Source organism: Clarias gariepinus, chromosome 23 (assembly GCF_024256425.1).
Source record: "Clarias gariepinus isolate MV-2021 ecotype Netherlands chromosome 23, CGAR_prim_01v2, whole genome shotgun sequence".
Taxonomy (NCBI): Eukaryota; Metazoa; Chordata; class Actinopteri; order Siluriformes; family Clariidae; genus Clarias; species Clarias gariepinus.
The window spans coordinates 8,687,837-8,711,126 of NC_071122.1; the positions used below are offsets into that span (position 1 = coordinate 8,687,837).

Below are 23,290 nucleotides of genomic sequence, written 5' to 3' on the forward strand. Positions count from 1 at the left end.
TTAAACATTTTATTTTAAATTTTATTTTAAACCACTGGAAATCTCAAACGTTCTTTTGATTTTAAAACTTTAAGTGTTCTTTAAGTTCTACAAGTAACAAAAGGGACAGCAAAATTATCTCACACAAAAAAAAAGAAAATACTATTTGTTCAGGACATTTTAAAAATTACAAAACACTAAAGTTGGTTAAATGTTTCAGAGAGCACCGTCCAGGCTGTTGTCTTACACTGTATCTCCAAAAACGTGTCATTTTTATTATTTAACTTCTCTTTAGCAGCTAGAACCATCTCCAAGTTTTTTTGGTAAGTAATGTTGGCCATCCATCAGCACAAAAAGACATCCCAACTGGCATGAGTGGAAGATAAACACAGTAAACTCCAAGCAAAATGAGAGATAGCCATGAATAAACTACTTCATCAACTGTTACCTGTAGTTCCTTTCTCTAATCCAGGGCCGTAAGCGGTGACGAGCCCGGCGTCTCCGCCTTGTCCTGGCTCCCCGACTCTCACCTGGAACGGGCTGCCTGGGATGTGTGTGCCGTTAAACTTCACATCGATAGCGTGGACACCGTTCTCTCGCGGGATAAAACGAATAGCGTACTTGTCTGGAGGAGAACCAATGAAAGAGTTAGGGCAATGTGAACCGCGCACAAGATGAGCTAAGTAAAGAAAACGTCTGCCAACAAGTATGAAGAGAGAAATGGAACAGGCCACCGTGTCTCTGGCTCTTAAGCAATGAAAACACATTTTCTGCTAAACGTTTTGCTTGGATGAATTTAGCTCTTTACGCTGTCGAGTCATGCTGTCAGGGCTTTTTTTTTTTTAAATAAAGAAAAACAGTACATGTCAAACTTTCTGATGATTTCTTTATGTTCTGTCTCCTGGCCCCAATTTGAGTCTTACCTTGTTCCAGTTCGGAAACCACACAGTCCTCGAGAGCTCCAGAGGGACTGTGAACCTTGGCATCGATCACGCCCTGAGCCCCGTTCAGACGCACGGCGAACGAAGCTGGCTGGTTTACCTTCAGGCCTGACTCCTGAAGCAGTAAACAGTGGAGACTCAATCATTCCCCCATCACCCCAAAGAGTCACAACATTATGGAATATGTATTACATAAAAAATAAACCGCAACAAATATTGTCCTGCTTAAAAGTGCAACCAATTAACCATCTTCACTTCTTTACTTCCAGGAGCTGTGGCTCATTTGCACGATAGCTTTGTTTGCACCGGTCGGATTGCAGTGTGAATAAAAACTGGGGGAAACCATGACCAAACAATTACATGCGTAACACCAGATGTGTTAACATGAGTTCATCATGAGTGGGAGAGACAACTCTGTGTGTGTGTGTGTGTGTGTGTGTGTGTGTGTGTGTGTGTGTGTGTGTGTGTGTGTGTTAACCAAGCAGTGGCAATCTTAGAGAAGGTCCGTCTGTCTGTCTGTCTGCGTCCGTCCGTCTGTCTGTCTGTCTGCGTCCGTCCGTCTGTCTGTCTGTCTGCGTCCGTCCGTCTGTCTGTCTGCGTCCGTCCGTCTGTCTGCGTCCGTCCGTCTGTCTGTCTGCGTCCGTCCGTCCGTCTGCGTCCGTCCGTCCGTGTCCGTCCGTCCGTCCGCGTCCGCCTGTCCGTCCGCGTCCGTCCGCCTGTCCGCGTCCGTCCGCCTGTCCGCGTCCGTCCGCCTGTCTGCGTCCGTCCGCCTGTCTGCGTCCGTCCGCCTGTCTGCGTCCGCCTGTCTGTCTGTCTGCGTCCGCCTGTCTGTCTGTCTGCGTCCGCCTGTCTGTCTGTCTGCGTCCGCCTGTCTGTCTGTCTGCGTCCGCCTGTCTGTCTGTCTGCGTCCGCCTGTCTGTCTGTCTGCGCGTGTGCCTGTCTCTGCGTCTGTGTTTTTCCTCTCTGTGCCAGCCTGCCTCTTTGTGTGCATCTGTCTCTGGGTGTGTCTGCGTTTGTCTCCCTGTGTCGGCCTCTGTCTCTCTGCGTGAACCTGTCTGTCTGCGTGCATTTCTCACTTCATGCATGTCCTTATCTTTGTGCATCTGGTTGTGTCTGCGTGAGTCAGTCTGCATCCATACCATTACCTGATCTCCCAACCGACCAGCTAAAGTTCAGGAGAAAGAGGTTCCACATTCTACAAGATACTTTCAACGAACATTACAGATAAACTACTAGATTTACTAACACTACCAAAAAAAAACAAAAAAAACAATGAAAGCCAAGTTGCTACAAGCATGTGGTGCTCCTCTCTCTCACTGCTTTAGCCAGGTCTAGTAAGGTTTGCAGTTGGATGTCTGTTAAAAGCCTTTAAATGAAACACAAGCGAAACACCCCAAGTCCCACACGAGTGTATTGATGTCCTGCAGCTATACAAAGAAATGACTCTCAGCATAATGACAAGCTGTGTAATGACAAACACATTTACTTTATCGCCTAGAATTCTCCTTCGGACAGACCCTTCACATGGAGCAGGAGAACTCATGCAGAGAAAGTTTATTATTTGGATTAGACTAATGTTAGAAAGGGCGCCCTGGCGTTTATCTGTCCTCTCAAGGGCATAATTATTACGATTCAGGGAGTGGTACTGTAGGCTAGCTTTATTTGTTTGTTTATTTATTTATGTTAAAGTTGTTCACTTGCTATAAATACAGTACATACTGTAATGTTGGATTTATTAGTTACAACATGTGGGCTACGTGTTCAGCCTAACACATTTATCCAGCTGTTGTATCACGTTTATGTGGGTTATATGAGCAACAGACTGGTTCTTGACTTTTTGCACACCATCTATAATATCTAGCATTCAATGAACGCTTGAGCTTAAACCATCACTATTTAACATCATATCATCTACATTTGATTTTTATTGAATATGATCTAGCTAATTAGCTATGAACATGTTTATGATACATTCATAAGATATTATACATAATATATAAAGAGGAGACACATTATATTAATGTTTATTATAAACTTATTAATACCTAACTTTTTTGTTTCACTTTAATTAGACACCACTATTTATTAAAGATGGGGGGAAAATCAATTCCGTTACATTTTGCGATTATTTTGTGTTGTGTATATTCATATATTGCCACACTGACTCCAAAACGTCTGCGTTTGAGGAGGTAAAATGTTGCAATTCCTCTATAATCCTACAGGAGGTGCACTCTAAACTATTCACATTTTGGCAGTAATTATTAATGAAAAATAATTTATCTTAGATTTTTTTTTTTTTGTAAATAATTTTTTGCATCTCAGTGCTCAGGGGGAAAGGGTTAAATCGTTAACGTTATCTCCTCCACATAAGGTGTTTTTTTTTTTGTTGTTGTTCTATGTTCGTCTCAAACCTGCAGATGTTTCTGCTACATTCTATATATTTTTTTCTGTAGCGTCTGCTCGAGATACGACCAGATTTCTCTGCTAATCTTTGATAGCTGCGGACATGCCCCGGTGTGGTGATGTTTCCTCATGTCTCACCTGAAGACTGGTAACAGTGAGGCGTCGGGCATCGTGTGCAGGTGCGCACACGGGCACCAGGTAGGGGCTGTCAGGGATGTGCTGGTCGTTGAACTTCACAGACACCTCATAGTCACCTGCAAACACAGAGACCCGTTAGCAATGTTTCCGAGTTTAGCACTGTATCACAACCGTAGTGAAAACCTACACACCGGGTTCCTGAGCCACGTAAGTGACGCCGCAGGATCCATCTTTCCTGTCCTCAAAGGAGATTTCTGCACGGCTGGGGCCTTCCACGGCGATGGACAGACCTCCAGCACCAGCCTCACGTGTCCAGATACTGAACTCGGCTAGAACATGGTGGCAGACTTTACTTAATAGAAAACAGACACCTATCTACTGCTGTACACAAACACATCAGTTACATCTTACTGATATTCAGAAACACTAAAGCCCACCTCGAGTACTTCAGTACTGTAAAGATGTGCTATTTTTTGAGAATTTATTACAGACTAGCAGACCACCATGCTAATCAATTTTAAACAAGATTTCTATTAGATTTTCCGTACCTGGGACACCGATCTCTGCTTTCTCCAGGCCAGGGCCTCCTGCCCGCACTTTCTGGGCCCCTCCTTCTCCCAGAGGTCCTACAGTAAACTGGAAGGGGCTGCCTGGGACATGCTGCGCACGGTACTTCACGCTCACAGTGTGTACGCCCATCTCATGTGGAACAAAACGCACACAGTACGTGTGGTTGCCCACCGGCACGATCTCAGCAGGTTCAGTAGTGCCTGAAGGGCTGGTGACCTGAGCGGAGAGGTCGTGTGCGTCGATCCCTGGACAGCGCAAAAACAACAGAACAGAGATGGACAGATGAAGTAGTGTTAAAGGGTAACAAAACTCAACAACTCAAACTCCAGGCAGAAATAATAGATCAAGAGCAGTGTTTAACTCGGCAGCCTGGATGTCCAGACTTCCCAGAAGCTCAGATTGGCCTTGCAAGCATGATGGCATAAAAAGTCTAATAGTACATGGTTATTCAGCATGTGAACTAACCATTTGCTATTTTTCATGCAGGGGGAGAAGATTCATGCTGCAAACAATAGCAAGCGCTTTCTGCCAACCTCTTTGTCCTGCATGCCCAGCGCTTACAACGCACCCTCCAGCCCACAGGGCCTCGACAAGGATGGTGTTCTCGTCCTGTTGAGCCTCACTGTGCGCACAGTGATGCTCCTGACGCTCGAGCACCGGCGAGAGTACGAGGGTTTTCCCCCAAGCCACAGAGAACAGTGAGAGCGATACACTCCGCGAGAGAGGAGTTCCCGGGCCAGAGCCAGGAGAAACCAAGTCACTGAAGAGACAAAGACACAGGCAGAGAAAGAGAAAGGAAACAAGTCAGGAAAGGTAAAAAGAAGGAAAAAGATAGCTAGGAAATGTCAAAGGTGGAAAAAGATGAAAAAAAAAAAGGGGTTGAAAGAAACTACTGTACTGTAGGACGGACGACTCTAGTCCACACTCCTACTTACAGACCTTTTTGATTAGCTCCACTTAAGTTACTCAGTAACATGCCTCAAGATAATGTATTAGAGCGCCAAGAGCTTAGAGGGTTAAATGGTCGAGGAACATAAACGAGTTAGTTCAGCTACAAAACCATTGTGTCCTCACTAGCCTCTCGTTTCTCTTGCTATAAACCGACAGTGCAGGGAAAATGCCAGAGCTTGTCGCGTACACTATTAAAGAAACTGCTCATTTCATAATCTAAAGAGCAAAAGTTGATCTGCATCATCTTTATATCATGCAAACAATACAAAAGATGCAAAATTCTTAAAGAAGGGTCATTCCTTAATTTTTTCATATTTAGCTGACAAAGAGTCAGCCCTTCTTGTTTTTTTAATGTTGTCTTGGTGAATAGTTAGCCAGTCTTCCTTAGAGACTTTTTTTTCCTTTAATTTTTGGATCCGATTTTCAGTCCAGTCCCTGTACCTAAGTATCTAACTTTAAGCCTTGAACCAGTGAGAAACAGGTGCAGATGATGACAGATGATCAGGCTGGTGATTAGTCTACTAGTGATGCTGAATACTGAGTGGTTGGAACAGACGAGAGGGGAAATGAGGTTGCTGCTCAAGTTGTTACATAAACTAGCGGTTTTTAAATTGTGTAAATCTTTAGGCACTTTGCAGCCTGTCTCAGTAAAACAAAAAAAAGTGGCTTAAGACTTTTGCACAGTACTGAACGTCCCGATTGTTTAACGACATGATATTGCTATTCAGATTACACATACAGAATGGTCCAGGCTTTAGCTCTGGATTAAGTGCGCACAAGTTGGCAAGCGAGTTGCCTCACCACCCTCGCACCCAGCCAGTACATGAGCCATGTCAAAAGGCGGCAAATCTCTGTGTGGTCTCGGTTCCATTACAGTACTCATTACTCAGAACGAAGCCTCCATTACATTACAGTCTCATCCTCTAAGATTGATACTTTCAACATGGCTCACATATGGCCTGAGTCACCACACCAAACTCCATCGACACATCCCAGGACCATCTGACGTGACTGCTCCACACAACAGCTGCACTGGTCTCTAGCGCAACACTGTTAAATTACAGCACGGATCCAGTGTCCTCATTCTTTAATATTACACACGACCCGCGTGCGTCATGTTCCATATGGTTTTACTTACTGTACCTTATATGATTCCCATTTGGTGAGATGCAAGTGAGAAAGAGTATAAACCTTCCCTTTGTTTATTAGGATCTTTTTGGATGGATGTGTTTTTAAGATTGAAGCCATTCGGATAAAGAACAGGTTCAGGTTAAAAAAAAAAAATTAAAAAAAAAACAGACAAAAGCTAGGTCTTGTTAGGACACCTGAGTAAGCAGTAAGGAAATAATCCATCATATGATAGTGTGTGACTGCTCGACCCAGAGCAGAGCTGCTCCAATGTTGATTCGTTTCCTAGAACAAGAACTTGCAGAACAACCCACTATAGTGTTATCCTTTTTTTAGTTAGATGCAATGTCCTGAGTTGTCTAGTTCCTGCTATCACTTGTGTTATAGTTAAAGACAACATGTTAAACAAGTTGTAGTTTTCCCTCATTCCATAAAAAGGTTATGGCAACTTTTGCATTACTATCGGTACGGCCCACAGTTTAAAAAAATATAAATTAGCGTCATCGACACATTGACATGACGAAGGATAAATAAAGAAAACTGTTCTGTTTGTTAAATTACAAGTTTTCAGACATTTCCATGTCTACAGGTTCTTTCGTACTTTTAAGGCAAAAAAAACCCAACTCCAGATACCAGACTGACACTATGCTGGCATCCATCTGAATCCGGGAAACAACACAGACATTAACGCGTCCATTTAGCATAAAACATTCATTTATCAGATCTGCTATCAGATCTTTATATTCATGAATTTCACCTGAATGTTAACAGAAACACTATTCATAAAAAAAGATAAAAATAAAAAACAATGGTTTGTATTGTTTTTCTGAATGCATTCATGACTCTTTGGTGAGGTGCCCTGAAAGTTCCATCTTCATTCAAATCTGGCTCAAGATCTTACTCATTCAGCTGTAGCATTTACTGTATATAACGGAGCTCTCCCTGCTGATGGGTGTGTGCACAAATAAACCATACAGTATCTCTGCCCTGGGAGTGGCACGGTCCGGCACTCGGTGCACGCTTGGGTTGAAGTCTGAAAGGTTTTTATTGATTTTATTATTATTTTTATTTTTTTACATGGAACCCACCAACTCCAGGTGGCAGCCATCCTCTGTTTGATATCTCCATACACTCGGTACGCGTGGTAAAGTTTCACCGGCTATAACTCATGTCACGGTACAAAGCGCGTTCTTTTACATGGTGAGCATAGTTATGTGGTTGAGTCATTGATTTAAGAAGGATTTTTTTTTCCTTGCCCAGAGAAGGGGGGTGTCAAATCGACATACATCAGGTACACAAATGTGAACTAAAGCAGATTTTTTTCAATCGTAGCAACTCTTACATACAAGTCATGGATTCATATTAACTTAATTGCTCTAGTAAATTACAATTTATAGCACTAATTCACAGAGAAGCCAATATTTTATTTATAGAAAAAAATTAGTTTCAAGTGTTTAACAACGAAAATATATAATTGTTGCCATGGTTACAAGGATATTTTCCACCTCTATAACATCTACAGGCCCAGACCCTTTTAAATAAGGGGGTAAGAGGCTGGAGTGCAGCCTCTCTTACAACTGTAATTATTGCTGGCTTTAAAAGTAAGACCCGTCAATCATTAATCAATAAAATGAAAAAAAATAAAATAAATAATCTGTGGCATAAGTGGAATTGAATATATTAAAAAGGACAACCTGTGGTAAAAACTGGTTAAAAATAACACTGTACTGCATCAGACCATATAATTATTAATTATTATTATTATTACTATTATTATTAATATTATATTTTTAGCCCAGATGCATTTTATTTCTTAAAATTCATCACAATCATGATCTCACAATTTTACAAATGGATTTCGTTTCCTCACCTGGGATCCTGAGGTTCAGATCACACACACTTCCAACTGTGGCGACGGAAGCGGCTCGTTGGCGACGGCTGATACTCTCACGGATTCGTCCTTCTCCGGTGACTTTCACGCTGAACGGACTCCCTGTAGAGACACAGGAAAACGAAACCCCGAAAATGACTAAATGAGCCAGTCTTACCTTTTGCAAAGCACAGTGGTGTTAGATATCCGTGGAATGCACTTGATTAAAGGACATCTGCACGCGGTCTTACAATAAGAGCTGTGTTTAAGGGCAAAATATGGCAACTAGCATTTGTGTCATCTACAGTATCAGTGGTTGAGTTCTGTCAGGATTTTGGACAGAGGCAATGAAAGTTTATTTCTGAGAGATTGAGGTGCGTATAGAGTCAGATCCAGTGATTTAACACTGAGAGAACATTTACACGGATATATCTTAATACTGTATATTGAAAAGCAGCCAAGTGATCAAAAATCATCTCAAGTCTCTTGTGGCCATGGGAGATTCAGATTTAAACGTGGCTAACATTAACAATGATGCCAGGATCGAAATCCAATACCAGATCATAGAAGCCCAAGGCATGTTTAGACTGCTTTTATCTTTATAACACCCCGGGCTATATCACGTTTTACCTGAGACACAAAACAAAGCAGCATTCCTAACCAGGTTCCCCTTCCCCATCAAGAAATGTGAGCTTTCACTTTGCTGTTAATGCGTATACAGGCTTTAAGAGTGTTGAATAAGTGAAAATAACCTTTATGAAACACCTCCATTAATGTGTGTAACTCACCTGGAACATGCTCTTCGGCAAACCTAATGGACACGACATAGGTCCCAGGTTCTGTAGGACAGTAGGCAACGCCACAGGTCCCGTCGTCCATGTCCTCTGTCTGAATGTCCACCTTACTTGGGCCTTCAATAGACAGAGCCAGTCCTCCATAACCTTTGTCCAAAAAAAAAAAAAGGTAGACAGAAATGAAAACGTTAATGTTTAAGAAAAAATACATAAGCACCCAGATCAGTCTATTATAAGTCTAGCTACAATGATTTACAGTTTAACAGCGCGCCAATTATGTCTATTTTATATTTCCAAATTCCCCCAAAAGCCACATTTGCGGTTGGACCGTATCCTGTCCAATTAAGCAAGTTGAGGAGAATAAATACAGCAGTAAATTAACTAAATAAAAAAGGAGACATTTTGGCTGATTTGTAGCACTCGTTCATTCAGCGTTTATGCAGTTCACCCTAGAGATGCTGCAAATTAGACTAAATAGACCATAATGACACGGCAACATTTCACAAAGTTGACAGGGAAATGCCTGCTGCAAATAATTCCCATCAGGACTACTCAATTAACATCTAAATCTGGCCTAGTGCTTAATAGCAGGGACAGAAAACCTCCAAGATCAGCAACTAAACATTGTTAAACATAATGTAAACTACAAATTAATCCCATTTACATCGTGTCTCTATGTTTACGCTTTCTGTAAACCTTACAACAATGTGGAAGGCATTTCTCTATAACATACAAAGCGTGTTCAAGTCAAACCAAGACTTTTGAAGTACAACACAGTTAAAAGAGACTAGCCTTCCTGACCAACAGATCTCAAACTGTCAGGATCCATGATACCATCTCCTCCACCATCACCCTCAGCACAGGCTCGCCTCAAGGTTGCGTGCTGAGCCCCCTTCTGTTCACTCTATTGACGTATGACTGCATAGCGAGACACTCCAGCTGTCATATAGTTAAATTTGCAGATGACACAGCAGTAGTGGGACGCATCACTGACAACGATGAATCCTATTACAGAGAGGAGGTAGAACAACTGGTACAGTGGTGTAGGGGAAATAGCCTCTGCATCAATGTAAAAAAGACCAAAGAGATGGTGGTGGACATCAGAAAGGACAAGCAAACTCCTCTCCCCCTACACAATGATGGAGCAGCTGTGGAAGTGGTCTCCAGCTTTAAGTCTCTAGGCGTCCACATAGCTAAGGACCTAAACTAGAGCGTCAACACCTCGGGCCTGATTAAAAAGGCCCACCAGCGCCTCTACTTCCTTAGGAAGAATAAAACGAGCTGGGCTTGGGAGTCTGGTTCTAAAGAGTTTCTATTGAGGAGCGGGAGAAAGCATCATCAGCTGAGAGGAAAGCCCTGCAGAGAGTAGTTAAGGCTGCACAGAGGACTGTGGGGAGCAGGCTCCCCTCTATCACTGAACTGTACACTGCAAGATGTAGAGGAAGAGCCCTCCGCATTATCAAGGACTTTACTCACACTGCACATGCCCTATTTCAACCTCTTCCCTCAGGCAGAAGGCTAAGGAGCCTTCAGTGCAAGACCACCAGGCTCAAAAACAGCTTTTACCCTGAGGCAATTAGACTACTGAACTCTAGCCGTGCTCTGTAGGTCCTCTCCCATCAAACACAATCAAACACAATACCTTTGGATAGTATGATATTACAACATATCTCATTATTTTTAGTGTAATATATAACCCTATGGTGCAATGAATATATAACCCTACAGTATAAGTCAAATGTACAGTACAATGTGTGCAATACAGTTTCTGAAAATGTGCAATACACTATGTATAGTTTATGTCTAAATTCCTGCATAATATATCTCTGACTGGTCTTATTTATATTCATGCATATACATATATACACCTCATATTTATATTACTCTGCTATCTACAGTATGTGGCTTAAACGGGACCTGGGCCCTAATTTCGTACCAAAACATGGAAGTGTGCTGGTATGACAAAGAATCCTTGAATTCTTGAATAAAAACTTTTTTTTTTATTTCACCGTATAATCCTGTTACACCCATACACTATCCCAGTGTTTCACTGATGCTTGGTCAGGGACGGGCTGTTCCACTCACTCAGTGTTCATGGGATGTCTGCAGTGCCAGGATTTAAAGATGTACATCCGTCTTTAAAGTATTTTCACCATTTAAACGTTTCTCTACGACTAAGAGTCTCATCATCGTACTGTGCTTGAAGTCTTCTGTGAATGTCAATCGCTTTTTATGCACTTATCAGAAAGTTCCTAACAAGTCCTGGTTTGACTTGAACATGCAGTCAATATATTATACAATAAAAACAACCCAATAAATCTAAAAAACAAAACTAAAAAGCGCTTTTATTTCTTACCAGCATCTCTGGTGTCCACTATAAAGTCAGCCATTTGGAACGTGCGTCCTTCCACCAGGCCCGGTCCAAACACTTTCACCTTGCTGGCGTCACCGATCTCAGACTGGACCACCATGATGGAGATGGGGCTGTTAGCGACGTGGCGCCCGTTCTTCTTAATGCTGACCAAGTGCTCGCCAACTTCTCTGGGAATAAATGAAATACCTAGGGGAAGAAAAAGCAGAAACTGTAATAGCTACACAGAAAGAAACTTAAAATTTAAGACAGAAACTTACTTTAAGTTGACAGGACAGATTAACACACCACACTTAGAATAACAGTTAACCCTAGGTCTTATTTTAACGGTGTATTCTAACTATTAGTTTAGATTCGTTTAAATGTCAAATAAACCTTTTTTGTTTTTATTCTAAAAAATTGGATCAACTGAGTTCATTATACGAGGGTGAATCAAAAATTATCCGCACCCTGTTTTTAAAATAACCCCCAGGTTTTCAATACAATGGAGAATTAATTTCTATTCCATTACACTGCCGTATACTCATACTGTTCATGTCTCGTCGCCAGTAATGATCCTCTACAAATTCTTTTTTTTGCAGATATACAAACACCTTATTCTCTTCCGTGAGTTGTTTCGGCACTGGATACACCCTCTTATCCAACAAAAAAATCAATCACTGCACACAGCTCTTCTTTCATGCAAATCACAGGTCGACAAGCATTGACAGTGCTGCCGACAGAAGTTTAAATATATATATCATACCGATATGATTGTTAGTCTGCCTCTTGAGCAGACACGGCTCATCGCGGCCCGAGGGGGCTTTGATGCTAGCTGTGAGCAGACTGAGGTCCGTTTCTGTGATGTCCAACGAGAAGTCAGCAGCCGAGCCCAGCTTCACCTGAGACCTCCTCTTGTTGTCCTCTGCAAACAAGACCAAGCATTTAGTAACTCCGGAGAATTTGTTTAATTATTAACACAACATTCTTTGTATATATGTATAACGTTACTACACATGCCGCTGAGGTCGTCACCTGTGATCCTGGCAGTAAAGGGGCTGCCGGCTATGTGCTTGTCGTTATACCGCACCAGGATGTTGTAATCTCCGGGTAGCGTAGGAAGATACGTGACTGTACAAGTGCCATCCTTGTTGTCGACGCAGCCGATCTCGGCCTTTGACGGTCCTTCGACAGCCAAGTCCAGCCCGCCTGCGGCAAAATCACACAGAGACATCAATTCAAGAACTAAACCGCATTGCTACCCTATTTTATTTTGATTTGTTTTTTGCTCACCTTCTGCAGCATCCTCAGTATAAATGGTGAACATAGCAGGCTTGTTAGCAACGCCATAAACCAGGCCTGGTCCGTACGCCGTCACGTTGGGACTGTTAGCGTTGTTGACATAGAACTGTAGTGGACTCTCTATAAAGGAAACACACGCTATGAAGGCTGGCACTGATCTGTGGCATGTAACAAAGTACTACTACATTACTGTAATTACGTTTATATATATATATATATATATATATATATATATATATATGTATGTTAAATGTACTTTCACTCCCTACATAAACAGACTCTTATTACGTTATAGATGACGATAAATCAAAAGTCTGTTGCTTTTCTAATCTCAACATAAACATTTACACCGACACTCATACTGTACCATAGAATGACCTACAGTACTGTAAGCTTCAACCCATGTAGGAGGGACAGGAACAAAACTATTCCACCAGCTCAAGTTTACAGAAATGTCCTGGCAGGTCGTTATGAAAGCTCAGATTTCAAGCAGAATTCCAGAAAAGTAGGGACGTTTTCTAAATTAGAATAAAATGCAAACTAAAAGACTTTCGAATCACATGAGCCAATATTTTACTCACAATATGCCACAGAGAACATAAACGTTTAACACAATTTTATACGCAAAATAAGCTTATTTTAAAGTTGATGCCTCCAAAAGGAAGTTTGGAACGGGTCCACGGGTTTGAAGATGTCTGAGCATTGAGGTTATGAGTTTTTGGTGTTGGAATTCGGTCCCATTTTTTCCTGATATAATGTTCCAGCTGCTAAAGAGTCCGTGGTCATCTTTGACATTTTTTGGTTAATGATGCGACAAATGCTCCTTATAGGTAACAGATCTGGACTGCAGGCCAATTTAGCGCCCGGACTCTTCTACTACGAATCCATGCGGTCATAATAGCTGTGGGGTTTTGCATCGTCCTGCTGAACTACACAAGGCCTTATCTGAAATAGACATCGTCTAAAACCTCTATATACCTTTCAGCATTTATAGTGCCTTCCAAAACACGCAAGCTGCCCATATGATATGCACTTATGCACTCCCATACCATCAGAGATGCTGGCTTTTAAACTTAACACTGATAACACGCTGAAAATTCTCCCTCCTCCTGGGTCTATTTATTAACATTAATGACACAGTTATGCTGATGAGTGATACAGTGTCTGGGGGCCTGAAGACCATGGGCATCCAACAAGAAAGGTCTTCGGCCTTGTCCCTTATGCACATTCCCCAGCTTCACCGAATCTTTTGATGATGCTATGCACTGTAGATGATGAGATTTGGACACAGATTGAAGATACTCTGCCTCTAAGATTTATAGATACTGTACCTTTACTTTAGTATTGAGTTTATATACTTTTACACCACCTCTGCTGTTAATTATCCGGATTTGTGCGTGTTGTGTACACATGAAGTACTCAAAAGCACAAGCACAAAGAGAGGTGAGGCAATCCTCTACTGGCTACTGTTAGATTTCAGAACAAATAAAATTCTTGCAAAAGCACTTGGCACAATACCAGTTTTTGTTTTGGTCACTGCAAACAGTAATTATATAGTGTATCACACAATGTATTCAAATACTATGCAGCATCTTAACAGGGCAAACAATAGACAATGGGTATTTTATCTAGGAGCAGTGAACAGGATATCCACATGTGTAATTAGCCTTGAGTCATCCTTTATCCTTGGGCAAATGGAGGAATAGTGAATCACATGTGATTAATGCCTTTTATGGTAACATAGCTAAGGGTAAGGCTTGCCTTATTGACTCTATTGTCTGGACTAAACTGATGCACTATTCTAGCATAATGCATGACACTTAATACCTGCTGTGACAGCTGACAGATGGGGATTAGTGCCTGGATAATGTCATAGCCGCCTGGTGTGCAAGCCCCAGCTTGAGGATCCGTGCCTGACTCTAAAAGTTCCCATACTACATCAAGGCTGCGTGAATTTCCTAAGCTTGATGTCATACGGGAGAGCTTGCACAACAACAAACTAGATCATTATGAATCATCAGTTTTCCCATTCCCACTGATATAATTAAAGGTGAAGCTGTTCAACTCCTTTCAACCTCTATAGTACGTCGACGCTTGTGCTGCGTAAGCCCGAACGCAGGAAGGACAGAGAAAAGAAAGCTGATAGGTACAGTAATTAATTATGAAGGAGGAAATTGATCCACTAGTGAGAACTGCGTGCATTTCGTGCATTCTGATGCTTTTTGAACGGCCGGTGCGTGTTTTAGCTCCAAGACAATCCCTTAGACTTTTACCTGGTATGTGGGCGCCATTAAACTTGATGTGCATCTCATGAAGTCCTGTCTCTGTAGGAGCATATTTCACTGTGATTGTCCCGTCCTTGTTGTCGATGATCTCAGGCTGAGCGGTTTTGCCTGACGGCATATGAACTTCGCCTAGATAGAAAAAGTTGAGTTAAAAACTATAACCATAAACAAGCATGAGGTATGCCTGAGGTCTTGTTTCTATTGCACACTATACGGATGGAACAATAGGGTCATTTCAAACTAACCTCACAGGCGTGCATGACTTGGCTAATAATACAGAGAAAACAAAATGCTGATGATTGCTGTTTTTATCTTTGTAGGTCGCTGCACACTACTTTTGCATGGGCCTGTCCATCAGTAAATGATAGTAGAACTGGAATATTTAACTAATGCTTATTATGCTTATTTATATGGCTATAAATAAAACAAAACAAAGACAAGACTTTGGTTTTGAATCAGACATGAGTAGAATAAATACATGCTTCTTCAGCCATTCATCTACAATCATTCTGTTTAACTCCCAGATAAGCTCCTGTCACGTTCAAGTGGTGTTGGTAACAAGTTACCTTTCAAATTTCAAGGATAAGGTATTCCATTTGCTGAATGTTCACAAACACAACTGCAGTGACTCCGAACAAACCGGGCCAAGATCGTCATTCACGGGCGTACGGCCCTCATTAAAACGTTTGCACCGTTCAAACGTTTTATTGCAGCTAATAGTCTCAAAAATGGACTGTGTATGAAATCATCTGTCAATGTCAACCGGTTTTATGTCTTCAATCATGAGAAATTGCATCAAAAGTCCTAGTTTTACTCCTCCCATATATAAGGTTTTATCATATATAGTATAAATAAAATTTGGTCAAATGATGTCGACATCGCAACATGCACTTGGCTTGGAACTGAGCATGCTCCTCACCTGTGATCTCACCCTTGCTTAAGGTGAAGGGAATGACCATGTCGAAAGGACGGAAGCCAGCCCCGTTCATACTGCTCACTGGAATGAAGGCGCCATCTGTGACCTGTGCATGAGAAGAGACACGATATGAAAAAGGAGACATTTAGGATTCACACATCATCTCCAGATCAACAAGTCTTTGAAAAACATTTCCATTCTCAGAACAGTAACAACACAGTGGGAAAAGTACGAGGAGTGCGAGAAGACAGGAGATGGTACAAGTTCTGTGATTCAGCCACAGCAGAAACATGCATTGGAGACGTGCAGTAAATTGGTGAATCGAACTCCCAGCACACCTGCAACAGTCGTGACAAGACTTTAAAGAGAGAGAGAAATGAAGCGGTAGATCATCACTTGCATACCATGAAAACAAATCTGGAAAGAGTGTATTGATCATTAAAACATATGGTGTTATGCTTTTGATTAAAGGCTCAGAAGAAACACAGGATGAATGTTGATTATGCCTGGTGTTCAAATTGAGGTGAAATGAATGAAAGAATACAATTTTTATTGCTTTTTTCCCTGTAGATTCTATATACTGTATTTAATTTTATAAAGGGCATTAAACTATCTTACTAATTAAGGTATTGGCCAATAGATCAGGTGGTCATGGGTTCAAATCCCAGCACCACCAAGCTACTGTACCACTGTTGAGCCTGTGAGAAAGGCCCTTAACCCTCAACTGCTCAGGGTAAGGGTGTCTACCAAATGCCCTAAATGTTATTTTATATCTATTTAAAGTACGGTGGTGCTATCGGGACCACATTTCCTTAAACCTTTAAAAAGATTTATCCCCAAACAAAATGATCATGTTTTCTCAGGCGCCAGCATGAAAGAACTGTACTAGCAACTTTCCAGGGAAATTCGGCTATGGAGGAGAACAGAGTCTCGATTCAGGAGTTGGAAAGGAGATGGGCCATGAACACAGCCATTTCCTGAAAAGAACGATGTCAGGATGAGGCGGAACTGCATGAAAATCATTTCCATTACAAAGGAGGACAGGAGTAATGGGAAGAAATATTAAGACATAGATGAAAAAGAGAAAAAGTCAGAGAGAGAGAGAGACAGAAAGAAAGAGATGTAACAGTGTGTATATCTACAGCCAGCCTGGAGGTCAAGTCAGCGCACGGACTGAAAAGAGGAAGCGGTAATGGCAGTAGTGCATTCGGGCTCTCCTAGCTGGCGCAGGCTGTATACAGAAGGGGGAAAAAAAAAAACGGATGAGAGGGACGAGGGGAGGACGAGTGGAGTGTGTGTGTACCCAGGGCTGGAAGCCGGCGCCTGGAGCCAGTTGATTCTGCTGGACTGACTGCTGCAGCAAAGGAGCCTCATCAGTAGCCTGGGAAATGAGAGCGCAAATCATAACACACACGGCACTGAGGATATGTGAAAAACATACGCGCTGTGAAATGAGACAGCAATTTTCCTCTCAGTATACATTAGCGGTCTTTTTGCCAAAAGGACTTGACAGAAAACAAATTGCATGTAGGCAAATACCTGAACGCTCTGGCTAACATTCTGCATCAGAGCCAAACCTGCTGGCAGGAAAAACCTAGCAGCAATCTGAATTTTACCACAAAACCCGAGCGTATCTCAGTGGACGGAACTGAATTTGGATCTGTTTTTCTCCCCCCAGAGCCAGTGTAAGAAAAGACAGACACGTGTCTGACGTGAAGCTACTTAATAGAAACTGTCTGCCTTTTTGTTTTCATACGATACTGTGCAAAAGTCTTCAGCCACCCCTTTAGCTTTGCTTCCATGAAGCCAGATTTTAAATTTTTAACATAGTTTTGAGGAATCATTTCCGGAGGACTCTCATTTTCAGTTGCAAGTTTCAGAGGATTTCATTAAGCCACACAGTAACCGATCAATCATTCAAGGAAATGAGAATTGGTTCAAGACATTTGCACAGGACTGTACAGTAAACGTGATGTGAAGATGAATCTTTCATTTCCTGCGTGTGAATGCGCACCAAAGGCACCTCATCATGTGTCTTCTACTGTATATCACTTGCAGGTGTTAGGCAGAATGCAGTGGTGCTATTAGACTATAAATCATACACGAGTCGTACTGTATTAAGACAAGCCATTAGAATCTGCCTAATGTTGATATAGTTCATATCATGTTTAAACACAAGGCCTAGAAAACTGTGTAATGAATTTCTTAAGATTTATGATCTGTAATTTAATATGGAGTTAAGGCGATATAAAATCCATTTGAACTTGCAAAATTCAAAAGAATTAAACATTCCCAATTAGCATCATCGATCATTCCTGTCACTTGTGTACTCATCTCCATATAAACCGACTACAATGTTTATTTCCAGATGTTTTCAGTTACGCCTCTTCGCACAAACCCAGTTTCCGCACATGTTGTATCTACAGGGAGACTCTGCAGTCCGGAGCTGATCCTCACCATGACTTTGAAAGGGCTGTGAGGGATATTCTCTCCACCGAACCGCACGTAGATGACGTAGGTTCCCGGCTTTGGCGCGGTGTAGAAGATGTCGAAGGTGCCGTCTTCGTTCTCGATGACTTCTGCCTCCACTTCGGTCCCGTCAGGTGTGACGACGATGCACGAGACCTTCCCTTTACCAGCACCTTTTGTGTTCACGACAAAGCCCACTTCCTCTCCGATGCCGATGGTAGGCCCGATGCCAGGGCCTGCGAAATTAAAATCAGATGTTCAATCTGGGCTGAGAAAATTGATGGAAACATGCTGGTGAGTGTAAAATGGAAAGAATCTCGACTATTATTTACACGCTGCACTGAAACCCAAGGTTATGTTGCGTATGAGGCTGTATTGCCAAGCATTTTTTTTATGCAGTATTTTCTTTTTTTATGCTATTAAAGCTTACCAGTGACTGTGCACTTGCTAGCATCACCCGTAGTCGTTGCCCGCACTCTATACGGAGATGTCGGGATCTCATCTCCTCCGTATTTAATGACGATGGTGTAACGGCCCACTTTATCCGGCACGTAGGACACCTTGTATGTCCCGTCCCGGTTATCCTGGACGCTGATCTTCTTCAATTTCCCGTCTTTGTCCTGAAGATGCAAATTTGCACATCAGCACTGATCTGTCTACTGTCTAGACCAGGATCAGGACTATAAAAAGGCCAAGAATAAAACTTAAAGAGAAGCAAGACAATTTCTTTAAGGAGGTTTAGGCAAGGACTGTGCTCAGGACAAGTTCTCAAACGAGTGCAGCTTTGGCTCGATCACAAACCTCTATGATCACGTAGTAGTGCTTTATCACTTTCCAGACAGTGAAGAAGAAGGGGTGAGAGAGAGAGGAAGAGAAAGTATCTAATTTTTCTAGCGGAAATAACTCAAACACAACTGCTTAAGAGACTGCATTTGGCTTTAATAAGACGGCCATTTCTCTTACTGCTGGTCTATTACAGTAATCCCTGGGATCTGTTTTTGGACCAGGAGGCGACAAGTGGGAAAGTGTTGTATGAGCTCTATAACAGTAAAACTGGATGAGCAGCACAGTCATTTTTCAAAACAGGTCGAGGGCCGACTAAACAGCACAAATGAACAGAGAACACACAGAGAATCTAGAATCGATTAGTGTTCGAGTAACAAATCTACACTCCATTAATTTAATCTGTTTGTACCTTTAGACCAATTTCAATTGGTCTAACAAGTCTGACCTCCTCTATTGCTCCAGAGGATCAGGTACTTTTTGTGTGGTACACTAAGTAAGAACTAATTTTAACTGAAGAGTGGATTTGCCAACCATGTTAATGTACCATGAACTATAACTACTGGAATTTTCTATTTAGTATCTATAGCCTATAAATAAATACACAGATAAATAGACAGATAAATAATAGTAAATAATGTTACAATATACCTTTGTGAAATTTATAATTAAATGAAAGAATATATATACACTGGCAACTCGGTATACAAAGGGTCCGCCTTAAGAATTTTTGCCTAAAGAAGAAATTTGCCTTGACATACGAGCGGCCAAAGACGGCATCAAGTTTACATGTTTTTTGTGGTGGTTTTTGCAATTGGTGCAAGAAGCAAGGACGGCAGCAAGAAGAAAAAGGAGGCACTTTCCATTTCGTTTCTAAAGCAGTCTGTGCCAAGGGGAATTATGTCTATTTATTTTATATTTAACTTCATTTACCATTCTTTTCTGAATGTTTTAGTTGTTTTTATATGCAAAAATATTATAATATTGCTGGAAATTGATAATATTTTTTGGGTGTCTGGAACGGATTATATGCATTTACATTATTTCCTATGGGAATATGCGTTTCGCAATATAAAAGTTCGCCTTAAAAACTCACCTCCGCATGGTAGGTGAAACTGTATTTTACAACCTGATGGGAATGCATAGATTTGCATAGATTTTTAATTTTTTTTAACAAGTAATTAACTTAAATAAATAAAAAATATATTATTTATTTATCATCATATATTTAAAGTAAAGCACAACTGTATTACTTGAAGTTTGTGAACAATACTGTGACACAATTATCACTGAAATCCTTTCATTAATTTTTCTCATGTTAGTCATCCCGGTCATCATATTAAACTAGCAAGATTCTTATAAATATCTAATAAACACGGACAAATTTAAATCAGGTCCTATATACAGTACACACACGACACAAACTCCTACCCTTCCCGGATAAAAAGTTTTTCCCCACATTGGCGCTCACCGTTATCTCGACGGATAGCTGGCCCTCTCCTGCATCCTTGGCATCGATGGTGAACTCCACAGGAAGGCTGGCAGGCAGGCTTGTAGTCAGCCCCGGCCCGCTGGCACGGACCTTGCTGGCATCGTGTGTGGGCAGGACCCGCAGTTTAAAGGGACTGAAAAGAGGCCAGTGTGGAAATGTTATTGCAGATTGCAAGCTACTGCATAGTCGAGAGACGAGTGCTGTGGTGTAAGGAAATAGAACAGTACCTGCGTGGAATCTCTTCCTCGGCATACTTGACTGCTACAGAGTAAGGTCCTTCCACAGAGGGTGTGTAGGCTACGGTGTGTGTTCCATCGCCGTTATCCTTTACTTGAACCGGCTCAGCAACCCCTGAATGGAAGCAGTTTTTAAAGGAATTATAGATGTCTAGTCAGGTCTTACTTCTAAATCTTAAAAGTCATTCCATACTCAATGTGCCTTATTCTTAGATTATTATGTTTATAACAGTACAAAGCATTGCCTCACCTTTAGGGCCGGTTACAGCTACAGAAAGTGGTGCTATTCCAGCCTTGCTGCAGTCCACAGTGAAAGTCTGTGGGATCTTTGCACGAACGCCTGAGCCCATTCCAGGTCCAGAGAGCTTCACTTTACTGGAGTCTACCACGTCCTTTACAGGCACTCTAAACGGACTTCCTGAAAAGGGAATAAAAATGACAGACTAAATATAAAAAAAAGCTCTTAAAGGAATATGATACCTTTTATTCCAACCAACGTAATCTCATTCTAGCTCCCTTGTAGGGATATATTAAACGATGTGTTTTACTGCACTAAACTTTGACTAGAAATAAGGTTAAGAGATCTGTTTCCCTTGAGAGAGTGTTATATGTTAGTGCACCTTTGAAGCAAGAAAAGGCAAGAGAACTAGCAAACTAAATAACGTAGACTCTCGATTTATACGTCAGTTATCTGATGGGCCATTTTATTTAAGGGAAAAAAAATTAATTAAAGATATACATTTGTGCAAATTGACCAACATTGGTAGAAATATGACTTAATTAATCCTTGGGTTAAGATTAGCAAGAAGTGAGATTCTGTTTGTCGATGTTTTATTTTACATATTCAAGCCTGCAAAGGTTAGAAATTGAACCAGAATAAAAAAAATTAAGACACATTTTAATTTCTTTGTACATAACCGTAAAACGAGTACTTGTCAATTATAACTGAGTGTAAATGTGTTATATTACACACAGGTGCATTTTCCCTATAGAAACAAAACTTTATTCCTATTTTTTTATTCATTTACAAGAGGTCAGTTATGTTGCTAATTCCATATGTGGTTTACAAGCTGTACAAATATCAGACGCCAGTCCACCACAGGAGCATATGTACCTAGGATGTGCTGTCCTCCATATGTAATGTTCACATCGTAAAGTCCCGGAGCATAAGGTGTGTACTCTACATCGCAGCTACCATCCTTGTTGTCTTTGCAGGACATCTTGGATTCGGATGGGCCCTCGACTGTGATGCCCAGGCCACCAATACCAGCTCCTCTGTGGGATTAGACACACTGTCAGACCTTTACTGATCTCTTTCCTGAATCCCACCCCCCCTCCAGAAAAAAGCTATAAGAAGGGGGCCAGGTCAGAATTCTGATTGAAAAAGTAAAAATTCCTAGGAAAGAAAGTCAGAATTTTGAAAGAAAAAGTCAAAAGTCCTAGGGGGAAAAAATCTGAATTCTGAGAAAAAAAAAGTCAAAATTCCTAAGAAAGTCAGAATTCTGGGAGAAAAAGTCAAAAGTCCTAGGAAAAATAATCAAAATTTTGAGAGGAAAAATTAAAAATTCCTAGGAAAGAAAGTCGGAATTCTGTGAGAAAAAGGCAAAAGTCCTAGGAAAGAAAATGTGAATTCTGAGAAAAAAAAGTCTAAATTCCTAGGGAAAACAGTCAAAATTTTGAGAGAAAAAATAAAAAATTCCAAGGAAAGAGAGTCGAAATTCTGAAAGAAAAAGTAGAAATTCCTAGGAAAGAAAGTCAGAATTCTGAAAGAAAAAGTAAAAATTCCTAGGAAAGAAAGTCAGAATTCTGAGAGAAAAAATACTTAAATAAAAAAATGGTGGCAGGAGTCCACTTCCATAAACCCTAAAGCAGCAGTTTGTGATATCAAAAAACAACAGTTACCTTGTGATTATTGAGAACTTGTTAGGTTTGTCAGTTAGCGCCCCCTCCAATCCAGGGCCTTTAGCGACAACACGAGTGGGATCACAACCCTCGATCACTGCTACCTGGAAGGGGCTCTTGGGCACAGGCGTCTCATCATAGAGCACCTCCACAGCATGAACACCTACAAAACAACATGATACAACAACCACACTAATTAAAAAAAAAAAAAAAAAGCAACCAAGCTAGTCATCATCTGCTCTAAACATGAAAACGTAGCAAGATTTAATATATTCTGAGTAGTAATAAAGTACATCATGATGCTTTGGGCTGTACCATTCTCAAACGGAGTATACTCCACTTTATAAGTGCCATCGCCCTGGTCATCAATGAAGCAGTCTGTGGCAGCGCCGGATGGGTTCTTAATCTGAGCTTTAATATGCTGCCCTCCCACTTTGGTCAAAGCCTTAGCATCGACAGTGAAGTCGGTGGTAGCCTCCCTGAAGACGCCTGCAGGGTGATAAAGTAAAAACGGTCAAATGATGTTTAAAGAAATAATTCAAAAAGTATACAGGCATGAGCGCAACTCGCTAAGAATAACCGTCTATTTAAAAAGGCATTTCGTCTTCATAAAACTGTCATCATCATTATTGTGCTCTGAAACATAATAATAATCTTTCACAGAAATTCTTTTCAGATTAAATGCCCGTCCACAAACAGATACACACACACACGGCAAGCACACTCTCAAGCTCAAGATGAGGTCATTCAATGTATAATGAGACATGGCGATGTTCTGACA

The 23,290-nt window shown here is 41.2% G+C and overlaps 1 protein-coding gene across 2 annotated transcripts in view; it reads right to left on the minus strand.

The window, feature by feature from the left end:
• The window catches only part of LOC128510931 (filamin-B), a 71,722-nt gene that overhangs the window by 4,881 nt on the left and 43,551 nt on the right, over positions 1 to 23,290 (minus strand). The window contains exons 21-42 of one of the 2 annotated variants that reach the window (XM_053483468.1): positions 22,825 to 22,998; positions 22,510 to 22,672; positions 21,722 to 21,882; positions 20,858 to 21,025; positions 20,599 to 20,722; positions 20,351 to 20,504; positions 18,527 to 18,716; positions 18,085 to 18,332; positions 16,931 to 17,008; positions 15,631 to 15,733; positions 14,700 to 14,840; positions 12,418 to 12,546; positions 12,160 to 12,333; positions 11,891 to 12,049; positions 11,131 to 11,334; positions 8,769 to 8,921; positions 7,981 to 8,103; positions 4,010 to 4,276; positions 3,653 to 3,790; positions 3,462 to 3,577; positions 903 to 1,035; positions 428 to 604 (exon numbers count right to left, since the gene is read on the minus strand). In XM_053483468.1, the coding sequence (XP_053339443.1) occupies positions 428 to 604; positions 903 to 1,035; positions 3,462 to 3,577; positions 3,653 to 3,790; positions 4,010 to 4,276; positions 7,981 to 8,103; positions 8,769 to 8,921; positions 11,131 to 11,334; positions 11,891 to 12,049; positions 12,160 to 12,333; positions 12,418 to 12,546; positions 14,700 to 14,840; positions 15,631 to 15,733; positions 16,931 to 17,008; positions 18,085 to 18,332; positions 18,527 to 18,716; positions 20,351 to 20,504; positions 20,599 to 20,722; positions 20,858 to 21,025; positions 21,722 to 21,882; positions 22,510 to 22,672; positions 22,825 to 22,998 (3,477 nt within the window). The remainder of the gene's footprint in view (positions 1 to 427; positions 605 to 902; positions 1,036 to 3,461; positions 3,578 to 3,652; positions 3,791 to 4,009; positions 4,277 to 7,980; positions 8,104 to 8,768; positions 8,922 to 11,130; positions 11,335 to 11,890; positions 12,050 to 12,159; positions 12,334 to 12,417; positions 12,547 to 14,699; positions 14,841 to 15,630; positions 15,734 to 16,930; positions 17,009 to 18,084; positions 18,333 to 18,526; positions 18,717 to 20,350; positions 20,505 to 20,598; positions 20,723 to 20,857; positions 21,026 to 21,721; positions 21,883 to 22,509; positions 22,673 to 22,824; positions 22,999 to 23,290) is intronic. The other variant, XM_053483469.1, reaches the window with a different exon arrangement.